Raw genomic sequence first — 13331 nt, 5'->3', positions numbered from 1 at the left:
TACAGAGACAACAGCTGTGCAAACAATTTGAGACAGCCTGTATGAAGTAAAAATGAAATTTAAATTTTGTGATTGAAATCAAGTGATTTAAATCGGTGTACCCTGGCAGCAGGCTCATATTTACAGATTTTGCACAAATAATACCTTCAGAAGATAAACGTTTAGAGCACAGGTCTTCAACTTTTTTCTAGTCGCAAGCACTCCCCAATTACTTCAATTACCCACCATCAAAAGAAGAGCACCTTTTCGACAAGTTTGACATACTGAATGCTTGAAACCAGGAAGATTTTAATCCGTGAATGCAATTCATATTGTGCGAGCACGAAATCAGGCACGGGTATTGAACACTGTGGACCTCAGAGAGCACCTGAGTGACCACCGCGATGCTCGTGAGCAACAGGTTGAAAATGCCTGGTTTGGAGTAAGTAGAAGGTGTGTGCAATCCCCCTTCCCCGCCCTGTTCTTCTGATAGCAAGATGCCTATGCTGAAAACCCTGTCAAAAGACCTCTCTCAGGAAGTCGCCAATCGGAAGAAAAAAAACACTGGAGATTGGTGCACTCGGTCCCAAAAAATAAAATGTTGAAAGTGATTCATAACACCAGGATGGACACTCAGATAAAAGTCTTTAGAATTGTCAGTCCAGGAACTCTTTCATAGGGGCATTTCCATGGTACAAAGAGCTAAGCATTGACGAGAGCTTTGGAACAGCACAGCTGTGAAAGCAAATCGCAGCACTAAATTCATCCAGAGAGATATGTTTCATTATTTTAAAAATGGTCAATAGCCAAGCCCACCTTCAACAGCATCATTCATGGGCAACAGCAAAAGTTATTTTTCTAGGGGGGTATCCCTACTGGGTTAGAAGTACTAGTTGAGTTTTTTGATAATCCAAAGGTAGCCTCTGTGCCATTGGCTTTGAATTATCGAGACTCTACTGTAATTGGTCATTTAGATTACAGCTTAAATGTTAATAACTCTAACACCATTCAATTTGTTTAACTTCTATTTTTTTTCAAATGTGTTGTCATATTTTGCTGTCCTCAATCGAAGACACTTGTCGTCCAGTATTATGTGTGTTGATGTATTTGAAAAATCTTTTGGAAGTTAAAATGGAAAGTCGAAATGGAATTCAAAGCACATCAAGGTGCTGGCGTTAATGGGTTAAAACAGCACTTTCAATAATTGAAAGAGAATCATAAGGATTAAACGAGTCAAATGTAAATTTAAAAATAACATAGCAAATCATGAAGTCTGAAAAAAGGAAGGGAAAAAATGTAACCCTCATCTTAATCAATAGCACTATAAAAAAAAAATAGTAATTTGCAAATACCTTGGCTTCATTGCTCACAACAGGTTTCGGTGGGAATTCCACTTCCTTGGCTTTTAGGATAGTATTTTCTTCCAATATTGTTGCTTGTGACTGATTATGTCCGAACGGCTGCAAGAAACGGGAAAAATAATATTTATAAATTACACTCACAATATGACTTGCTGGGACACTAGCAACTTATAACGCATGTTTAGCACCTATATGCACAGCTGAAATAATCAGCTGTATTGAAAGAAACAGTTGGAATTGGTAAAAAAATAAATTCAGATTGCACCTCACACATTGATGTTGATTATAACAAAAACAAGGTAACATACTGGCCTCTTTACCGATAACACACACAGCAGCCCAATTAATGCCAAGTAGGTGAAAATTACCTGTCATTATACTACTCTCTCATCAAAATATTTTTAACCAATGAAAAATCATCAACAGAACTAACCCATAAAAACAGGATTGGAGCTTATTCAAAATGCAAGTCATGTTGCTGAGTTGCTGATTCAAATATTGAAAAGCCAACATACCCAAAGGTAAATTCTGTGACTTTTTCTTAACTTATTTGCCGGGCTGGTCTGATTAATCGGGTCGGTTAATCAATTAATTGTTAATTGCAGTTAAATGTTTCAGTTGAGTTAATCAACTAGATCAAAATTTGATTAAAATTTTTATTAAAAGTTTATAATTTTACCTGATTTATTTGACTGAACTGATTAGGGGTCATTCAAGTATTACGTCAGCATCAATGGGGGGAGGGGGGTTTCTGATTTGCTGACTTTTGATGACGGGGGGGGGGGGGGGGGGGGTTTAAGCGCTTAAGTGCTCTGGAAATGTGTCTGGGCCGCTTAAGTGTTCTGGAAATGTGTCCAGGCTGCTTAAATGCTGTGGAAATGTGTCCAGGCTGCTTAAATGCAGTGGAACTGAGCAACGCATCACTCAAGTAATCCGTAATTATGCCATGGATCACTTAAGTAATCAGGGAATGTTCCACAAGTAACTTGAGTGATGCAGAGCCGCACTGAGAGCCACTTAAGTGCTCTAAAATTGTGCCACATGTCACTCAAGGGATCTCTAAATGTGCCACAGATCATTTAAGTGTTCTAAAACTGTGTCGGTTACTTAAGTGATCTTTGAATGTGCCACGGCATACTTCAGTGATCTGAAAATGTGCCACAGGCCACTTAAATGCTCTGGAATTGTGCCATGAATCATTTAAGAGATCTGTAAATGTGCCATGAATCATTTAAGAGATCTGTAAATGTGCCGCTTAATTAATTTTTATAACATTGGGTTTGAGGGGGCAGGCCACATTTGTTCCGCGGTCAAGGGTTTACAATAAATATATGGTTTAAAGGGTGGGTCGCAATGAATTTCTTAAAGAGAAATTTTGAGTTCTTACACTTCAAATAGCATTGAAATTAACAGAAAATATAATTATAATAACTAGAGCACGGATTATATGCACTAAAAAAGTGGCAAAATATGCTCTAAAAATATGCAAATATGCGCTTAAAAATGCAAAAATATGCACTTAAAAACGCAAAAATATGCACTTAAAAATGCAAAAATAAGCAATTGAAATACAAAATGTGCACTTAAAATACAAAATGTGCACTTAAAGTACAAAATGTGCACTTAAAATACAAAATGTGCACTTAAAATAACAAAATGTGCACTGGGAATCCAAAATTATGCATTAAACACCCCAGGACATGCACTAGAAATCTTTAAAAGTTAAAATTTCCGAAATATATGCAACAAATGAGAAAAAATATGCATTAAAAAAATCACCATCCAAAAAAAAAAAAAAAGCAGAGAGTATTTTTGAAATGCATCTTTTCTATTTCTTAGTGCATATATGTACTCATTTACAAAAAAATACCCCCTCATATATATACCCTTCCCCCCGCATATGCAAATAACTTCTACATATATTTCTTATTCAGGAATTTTTTCATTTTCAGTTTGTTGTAGCTGCTCAATAACGAAAATAGCAGTAAAAAAAGAATTTCGACACAATTTCTAAAAAAAAAATTAACACTGACATATCTCTAGAAATACAATAAAACGGTTAATATTCGTAAAATACTTTATAAATATGTATTAATTCACTAAATTTCACCTGCGGGAAAAAAACTGATGTTATGAAAATATTGTGAACAATATTTATTTGGAAAATTATTTAAAAAAAAATTGAGTGAACTTAAATAAACGTCAAAAATATGCACTTATCCTGAAAATTATTTGATTTTATGCATTTATATGCATTAATGCTCAAAAAAGGCGAAATATGCAAATGCATATGCACATATGCATTTGCATATAATCCGGGCTCTAATAATAACAAATAAAGGTATTTTATTTCGAAATTTAAATTTTTTTTTAAATGTTTTTTTATATGAAGGGTTTTTTTTCGTCTCGGGGGGGGGGGGCGCACAAGCGATCTTATTTCCTCACTTCCATAGCCTTTATTTTATTTCCTGTTTTTTCTGGGACTTTGTGACTTTTCCATGATGGTAGACACTCTACTTTTTCTCAAGAAAATGGGGCATTACATTGTGATTTGTCACAATGGCGAAAGTACGCTGTGCGGCACAGCGCACATGCTGATTGTCATCATAACCCTAAGACAGTGATTCTCAAAGTGACCCTTGCACAGAGCCGAGGATATTCACGTGCATATTGATTAGCAGGAATTTCGGATTTCATCTGGCTACGAAACTGTTACTGCCAGGAAAGTATGACAGACATTAAACAGTTGTTTTCTCTGTCTGTAATATAATGAGAAAGACATTTTTCTGGATATTTGTGCTGATACAAACCTTTGGAAAGAAAAGTTAGCTGTCTCATCAGGGAATCAAACCTGGCTCCTCTTACATGTTGGGCAAGTTTGATACCCATTGCATTATAGGCAGAGAAAACTGCATCATCTCCCTATACTTTGCCACGCCACCTGGGGGTGGTCTTTGCTTTGTTAAGAGAGGCTGTAATGTCTCCATTCAGAGCAGCCTGCCATTAATGTCTATTACAAAGAAAGGAAGGTTGTGTCTCTGGTGTATAGGCACAATTATGTAACCGTACATGCAGCTCTTACACATTCCTTTCCTCTGCAGAATTTCTTAACAAATCGATGGATGCCAGAATGTATAAAATCAATAACAGAACAATAAAAGAACAATAATCCCTTCTTCTAACCTTGGCCTATGTGTTCAACTGCTTAAATGGGTGGAAGCCTTCCTTACCAACAGCAGTCAGTTTGTCTCCTTCAAGGACCAGAATTCCCCATTTCTCCAAGTTGAGTCTGGCACACCCCAGGGTTCGGTCCTCTCGCCATTATGGTTTTTGATTTACATTAACGATCTCTCAAACTCCATCAATTGTCATATTAGACACTTTGCAGATGATTGCGTCATCTTCCACACGGTGCACAACGAATCTGACAAAGCATTTCTCCAAAATAACCTTAACATTGTCACTCAATGGTGCTCGTCCTGGCAATTACCCCTTAATTCTTCAAAAACAGTTTTTATGAGAATTACTCGCAAAAGATTTCCCCTCGTTTCTTCTTACACTATCGATAACTCCTTGATCGCCGAAATTTCTAGTTATAAATATCTGGGTGTAATTATTTCTGCTGACCTCCGTTGGAATCTCTGATTACCTCTTTCATAAATGTCTCCAAAAACTCTTTTTTTCTTCGTCGGAACCTCAAAAACTCCGCCCGTCACCTCAGACATCTCTGCTTCTAAACCTACATCCTTCCTCTACTTTCATATGCCTGTGAAATCTGGGACCCCTATACTCTCTCCAATATAGACAAATTAGAATCTATTCAAAATAAATCCGCCCGCTTCATTCTTAACTGTTGGTCATCCTCTGCCTCCGTCACTGAGCTCAAGTGCCAACTCAATATGCAACCACTTTTTACCCGTAGACAGGGTTGTTTGGTTTAAACCACGTTGGTTTAAACCATGGTTTAAACCTTGGTTTTAACCAACTGGTTTTTTTAAAAAAACCACTTTGGTTTTTTTCAAAAAATCAGATAAAAGTGGCCTAAATATCATTTTTTTCCCTGAAAAATATCATATTTGTTCATTATTAGCCAAAATGTTTCATTTTTACCTCATTTTATATCCTTGGGGTACATTCTGACGGTATATCTTTAAATGACATAACATTTTATAAGTGGGTTTTTTCAAAAAGTCTCATAAAAGTGCCAGAATATATATATATTTTTCATATGAAGTATCTTAGTCATTTAAAGTTATATATAAAAGCCAAAATTTCTCATTCTTACAACATTTTCTAACCTTTGGCTACATTCTGATGCTCTATCTTTAGCAAATTTATGAATACGGATTGCATCACACATCTAAATGTAGTGGTGTATTACATATCTCACAGGGTTTCTTTTTCCCTTCACAAAGAAGCAGCTACAGTAGTGACACCATCATGCTAGGGGCAGGTGGTCCTATAATCCAATAAAGACACCAGCTGTCCTTAAAGGACAAAGACTAGTGTACTAGTTGTTACATTACCTCACATACATTTTCATTCCCATAAGAAGTAGCACATCTCCCAGTCTTAATATTCAATAGTTGTTTTTTTATACTTTTACACACTGTTAAGCCCAGTTAATCAAGGCTCTACTGTATAGTAGTAACAGATTTATAAAAAATAATCAGCTATATACAGGGTGATTATAATTTAAGTTTTGATTCCAAAACTATACAATAAGTACTGATCGGAATGACCTGAAAATTTGCATGGATACTCCTGAAGCAATGGACGTTTCTTTCGCAAAAGAAAAAAGTGCAAAATGTGCAAGTAGATGATGCTGTACTTGGCCAGCAGTATAATCTATTTTGTGCAACCACATCATTTCGGCACTTCCACAGCATCAGTGTGTGGATAGAACTTCTATCAAGATGCACATTGCAATACCAGCAAAGCAGCTGCTGAAGACAGGATGCACCTTAACCCTTGCAACAACTGGCTGTGGGGGTACCTCAAAATGTTATAAACAGTGGTCAGATTGCAAACTTTGATGAATTGTAATCTCCAGCACATTCCCTATATGTTAGAAGTTCCTCATTCCTCAGGAATATGAACGGGGGAAAGGGGGCGCGTTTGGTTTAATAAAGCTGAATTGCAAGCACATCCACATTATGACCATGGCATATTCCGATTCTGCTGTTGAACAAGAATTTTTGTGCTTTCAACCTCATAGCCAGAACACGCGGTGGACAACATATTTAACATTTTTTGAGTAAGTTGTAGTTATTTGTTCAATTACTTCATTTTTTTTGTGATGTTTCCGTGAATTATGGACTCGTGCAATGCTATAATTAAGTTATAATTTTGCCTTGACTGGCTATCGTTTCCATTCTGCGAGCAAATTTCCCACATGTTGGATGATGTCATTAATTTTACATTTTTAAGTATTTTTTCCCCTTTATCAAATAAAATTGAATTTTTTCAGGAATATTCATGTCATTCTGACAATCGCTCTTTTTTTAGTGTTTTGAAATCAGAACCTTAGTTATAATCACCCTGTATATCGTAAATCATTGCTAATTAATCTGCATTATTTATGCTTCATTAAATACATTATATTCACATAATTTTTATTAGTTTTTGCAAAATAGTTTCCTAATTAAATATACTGAAAGTAACTGGAGAAAAAAACCTTTGTATATTATATGATTAATAATAACATTAAAAGAATTTTCAAACACACAGTAATCCATTGAGTTAAGCAAAAAATAATTAAATAGCAAAAGTTGGTTTTGTTAAAATTTAATAAATATTTATTGATTAATTAGCATGGGAATAGTGTTAATTACATTAATAAACATTTTATTTTTGTTAATTATTGGAAGTTTGAATGATTTTTTAGAAATTTCATTGTTTTTAAAGTCAATACTATTTAAAACAAAAAAACCGGTTTAAACCAAAAAAACCTGGTTTAAACCAAAAAAACCCGGTTTTTTTACCAACCCTGCCCGTAGATATATCTCTCAGTTATTCTTCCTTTTTAAAATTCTCCACGGTCATTTTCATATCGACACCTCGAACCTTCTAAATCTGGCTTCATACTTTTCAAAAAAGAATTAACTATTCACAAAAATTGTAACCCATCTTTGCATCCACAGATTGTTTCAAATTTAATTTCTTTCCTCGAACAATAATCGACTGGAACAACCTCCCCCCCAAACATTATTGATTGTGAAACAATTTCTGATTTTCTTTGTGACATCAATCATCACCGCATTCCCTTGTATAGGTCTCGGCCAACCAATATTGAATAAATAAATGTCTATTCTGAGCGTATATGTGGCCCTAACATATTTATGTTGTGAGAGTTATGCTTGTTTCATGTTCTTGCTGATGCTGCCATCTGCCTTCCATATTTTGAAGTGGAGATGCTAAATGCTTGAATTTTCATGTTATATAACTATCACGTAGGTCTGTCTGCTCTCTGCTAAGAGACTTTTTCAAATGTGAGACTGACTCTCACTTGCACGTCAAAGTGAAAAAACTGCAGAAACCCTGCTTAAGTTGACGACCCCTGTGCCCCCCAACGGTGTTCGAACCGGGTTCCTCAAAATGAGAGTGATGTATAGGTAGTGCACGTGCCCAGTATGCAAGTGAACCTGGTTACAATTTTCATTCCAAAGGTTTATATGTGAATAACAACCTCTCATAGATTTTCAACTACAATAATACTTCAGCTAATGAAGTTAATCCATTCTGGAATCATGCTTCCTTAGCTGAAATTTTCATTAGCGGAAACACTATTTCCTATAGATATCTATAGAAAATTATTTAATCCGTTGCAGGTACTGCCCAAAATTTAAAGACACGTTTTTTAAAACACCAAGGAGCGCTCATGAACAAACACAAAAACTGACTAAAATGAAATTGATTCTGTGTATGTGTGTTCTCTATACAAATCTACAATTTTAGACCGATTTTCCTCAAATTTTGCATATATATATATATATATATATATACACACACAAAATTGGGAAATACAGAGCTGGGCAAAACACTGTCAGCCAACAATGGTTCCTGGGCCGCAACAATCACTTTCGGAATGTTTACTTTGATTACCGTGGTTCCATAAGCAGAGATAGACTTGAAAGTCTGAGGGGCACTGTCATTATTGCTGGGGGAGGGGGGGGGGGGCACGATGATGATGTCAATTCATATATACATTAGCTCAGTGAACTCCACCTTTGACGCTGGGGACAATGCTTCCCCCCCCCCGTATCTCCGCCCATGCGTGGTTCCCTAGCAATGTGTTTCAGATGTGTATCTGCCTTTACAATGGTTTGTCATTTCTTCAACGCTGTCAGTATATGTATAATATTTATGCCTTTATAATGGTTTGCCACATTTTCAATACTCCCAGTGATGAGGTTTTTTTGAATAGCCGTCATAATGATCAGCATCACTTTGAGACTCAGGAAAAGGATGATCCCCATAGAAATCAGTGTTAAAATTGCCGATTTTACTGTAGAAATTTGGAAATTTGTTGGGGTTTTTTGTCACATCAATAATTTTAAAAACTGTATTAAATACTCAATTTTTAATTCTGTCAGTATATGTACAATTGATTGCTTTATAATGGTTTGTCATTTTTCTCAATCCTCCCAGTAATTGAAGAAAACCCAGGCAGTGCCAGGTATTATAGCTAGTGTAAAATAAAATTGACACGACCCAGCCGAATTCGTTATTGTCCCCATGCATTTGATATTTAGTCAGCTTATTTCTGTGTCTTATACATGCAGATGGAAAGATAAGATATATAAATTCTGATGATGGTTAGTGCTAAGATTCAGCTCACTATGCAGCTGTTTTATGTTAGCGTGTGCATCCATAAGTGACGAAAATGTTCGTTAGCCAAGGCAGAAGTATCGCTGTATTAGGGGCAAGGGAACCGTGGGTACAACTTTGGAGCAGAAACCGTGGGCAAATGATCACAAGGGAAAAGAACCGTGGGTGACAAACTTTTGAGAACCACTGCCTCTAAAACTTGGAAGAACAAAAATTGCCCAGCCAACATTATACATGTGGCATCATTTTGGCAAATGAGAGGGGAAACAGACAATGGAGTTGTTTCGCTGGGAAATCCACAGGGATTTTTTTCCCTTCAAAGTTGTTTTTTTTATAAAATAACAAATTTTTTCGGGTGATTTAAGATTCCCCCCCCTCCCCCTGTCTGTACTGTATTTCTTGACATCATTGAAATTTTCTTGATTTAAAAGCTATTGTGGACATAATTTGGAGAACGACTTCAAACTTACTTTCCTCCCATAGAGGCACTGATAAAATATAACACCAACACTCCAGACATCAACTTTCGAGGAGATCTTTGGTGGGGTTTTGCCAACGACGAAACATTCGGGAGGCAAATACCTGTAAAAAATATTAATTTTTTTGTAATAAATCTCGGCAAGCATTGTCACGGCCATTTAACACACATACAGGATTTCAATGACACTTTTTTTGTGCAATAATGATTTGTTGAAGACAATTCTCCCCACTTTCTGAAAAGTTTCCATGGGGTACAACGAAGTCTGTAGATCAAGATGAGGTTCTTGTTTTTCCCTCACATTAATGAATTCAAATTTTTAAGAAATACTTGTTCAGTTTAATTTTGCATAACCTACTTAAATGAACCGCACAGAAAGTAAAACTCATAAGGCTTTTGTGGCCATCATTAGTATTATTATGAAAAGGTTTTGGTGTGTGTCACCATTGTCAATGAGTGGGGGAAAAAATGCTATTTTTCATTCAGGAGTATCTACAAAAGATGCGAATTCAAGGATGAAAATGCTGAAGACATTTTACATAAATGATTTTTTTCACCTGCCACAGTTGGCAGCTTCTCTCATGATCTCGAATTCCAGGGGTCTGTTCAGTCAAAATTTTGGTATGGTTTCTAGACCTTTCATGAAATTCCAGGTCTGAAAAACAGATCCTTCACAAAATGCAAATTGGCTATTCATAAATTTGGCATTTCGTTTTTTTTGTGATGAATTAACTAAATTGTTTCTCTTTCCCCATGCAGTAAAAGTCTGTTATAATGAGTACGGCTTATAACGAGAATCTCGCAATTGCGAGTAATTTGCGAGTGATTGTCAAAACAGTTAATGTTCAAGATATAGAAAAGATCCACTCATAACGAGTTATTTATGAATGAAAATTAGAACATATTTCCTATAACTACCAAAATTCTCAAAAAGCATGTTTTCTTTTCCTTTCTTTAAGAATTATATATAAAATTGAGACTACTACTTTGCCTCACACAAACTTCAGCCACACCACTACACCGGAATTTACTGTCATTATAGAGCTAGGTTTGAAATGAAGGCGTCATCGCTTGGTGATCGCTTCAAACTTGTTAGGAGAAAATATCTTGTTAGACTTATGTTTACTGCCTAAAAAGGAATTTAATAAAGTTCATGAGGTTAAGAGAACATTTATTTAAAGATGAAGTTTAGGCATGACCGCTTGCATGGCCGAAGATACCAACACACACACTAGAGAGGATTCACAGTTAAGAGATTAAGTATAGATTTCATATTTAAAACACTTCCCCTAAATCTATACTTTTGACATATGCGTAAAATAATCAAGACAAAGAAAGCACTTAAAATAATTTTCTTTAAGTATTAAAATAAAACATAGGCCAATTAAATTGACAAAGTCTTTCAAATCGAACTTTTGACAAAGGTTTCGTGAATATATCAGCTGCCTGATTTTCACTAGTGCAGTGATGAACATCCAGTAATCCACTCTGAAACTTTTCTCCAACAAACTTATATTGCACATCTATATGCTTTGTTCTATTGTGGGATTCTGGATTCTTAATCACCCTAGAGTCACTTTAATTTGATAACAAGATTTTATATTTACAACAGTTAGCTATATTCTACCACCTGGGTCGAACCTGAAACCTGATGACAACCATTACGTGGCAGACGAACATCTTATCACCACGCCACTCGGGCACTACACATAAAATGGACCATAAAGAGTGGTTTTTTTGCCTTCACTTTATCCATAGGTGTTTAATAAATGAGGCATGTCATTACCTCCCCCATAACGCCCTAGTGGCACAGTGGTAAGATGCTCGTCTTTCACCATAAAGGTTACCATCAAGGTCCACTGGTTTGAATCCGGGGAAAAGAACATAGAAAACAAGTTCTTCACCAATGGAGACTGGAGTGATCACAGATAGATGGTGCCTTCATTTCCCACCCAGCTCCACTGGTTGGAAATGGCTGTATGACAATATGACTGGAGTTAGTGTATGGTAAAGTAGTAGTAGTACCTTCTTATGCACAATATCACATGCTGAATCTGTAACAAGCTACTCGCTAGCATGTTACAGAAATTTGTAGAATTATTAATTAATATTTAATTCACCCTAATCACTTAATTTTAATAAAGCCTTTTAGAATATATTTATATTTACGACGCCAGACAGTCTGGGAATTGGGTCAGACCTTTTATTCAGAAAAGAAGAAATACAAAGCTGCTAACGAAAAAACTTGTGTTTACCACACGGCTGTTAATGGAATACAATAACGATTATACAGGAATTTCAGCAACCAAGGTCATGCCCCTAATAAATGATTGCCGATAAATGCTATGTAAACAAAGTCATGTCTTTGCTAGTTGCTTAAATGCGGCCACCAAGACTTTTTTTTTACAACTGCTCGATGGAAATGACCACAGCTGTCCTCTATGGGTGTTTTCCCTAATGACGACGGCAGTCAATGACGTTATGACAACGTGAAAGTTCACGTAAAATCTAATTTTCTGCCAAAATCCGGAGAAATTTTAACAAATCCGGAGAGTGGGAGGAAGGATGAAAAATCCAGAGTCTCCCGCCTAAATCCGGAGAGTTTGCAGGTCTGTATTTGTTTCTACAGTGCAAGAAACTAAAATTTGTTTATAATGAAAAGTCTGTTATAATGACAATTTCCCCTCTGATCGTGAACTGTCGCTTATAACAAACTTTTAGGCTGGCATTACACTATAAAAGTTTGATAAAGTTCTTTTATAAAACTTTAAAAATATTACCAAAATAATCGTGACAGCTACATTTGCGCAAATGCAACAGTATGCTTATTGGCTGCATTTTTCAAGTTTTGTAACAGATCTTTTATCAAACTTTATAGTGTAATCCCGGTCTCATCGAAATTACAATAAAACCACTTTTTTGCGAACACTGGTGGAAACAAAAAAATTTGCCCGTAAAAGAGAGCTGACTGTTGATCAGTGATTTGAAATGCATACTTTTATTGTGGAAGGAGAATTTATTATTTGGCCAAAAAAGAGGGGCGACCACATCTGAGGGAGGTGTCAGAAAGGTTTTACTGTACTTACTTTTTACAAAATCAATAACCATTTTCACACAAAAATGGGACCCTACATGAAAAAAAATCTGGACAGACCCCTGAATTTTAGCCTCCACTAATCTTACTGTGGACCCAATATATACCTGTCCACATGGAGCAGGATATACAATACACGCACCAGCTGTACTTAGTTCACCAAAAAAATGTGTTGATACAACATATATGCATCGCCATTAACTTCTTTTCCCATGCTGCATTTCAATTTATGTAGAAAAGAACTTCGCAATCAAAAACTGGAATATTTTTAAAGAATGCTAAAATGAAAAACAGATTTCACGGTAGGAAAAATGAACCTAGATGCAAAGGTAGAACCTGATTGGAGTACAGAATGGCATGAACTAGAAGAGAATTGAGATAGAAACTCACCAGTAAGTTCCAGCACCTTGGGAAGTCAGATCCATACCACTATCGGGACTATAACTTTCATCATCCATTATCTTACTTAGACCAAAATCTGTTATCTTTATCTCACCGCTAAGTGATCCGCTTCCTAACAGAATATTGCCTGCAAGATAACAATAAATATTTTTACAAACATAAAATGAAGCTGTCTTTTTTTTTTTAA

At 35.9% G+C, this 13331-nt stretch overlaps 1 protein-coding gene across 1 annotated transcript in view; it reads right to left on the bottom strand.

The window, feature by feature from the left end:
* LOC149067779 (serine/threonine-protein kinase tousled-like 2) overlaps positions 1-13331 on the bottom strand; it is a 71399-nt gene that overhangs the window by 4217 nt on the left and 53851 nt on the right. The window contains exons 15-17 of the mRNA XM_089252025.1: positions 13133-13271; positions 9641-9752; positions 1332-1439 (exon numbers count right to left, since the gene is read on the bottom strand). Coding sequence (XP_089108151.1) covers positions 1332-1439; positions 9641-9752; positions 13133-13271 — 359 coding nt within the window. The remainder of the gene's footprint in view (positions 1-1331; positions 1440-9640; positions 9753-13132; positions 13272-13331) is intronic.

This window comes from Pholcus phalangioides, unplaced genomic scaffold (genome assembly GCF_987345545.1).
Source record: "Pholcus phalangioides strain wild (caught in Gottingen) unplaced genomic scaffold, Ppha-v1.0 ptg000028l_1, whole genome shotgun sequence".
Lineage (NCBI taxonomy): Eukaryota > Metazoa > Arthropoda > Arachnida > Araneae > Pholcidae > Pholcus > Pholcus phalangioides.
Note: the sequence above shows the minus strand (reverse complement) of the source record. Positions and strands in the feature narration are given on the sequence as shown.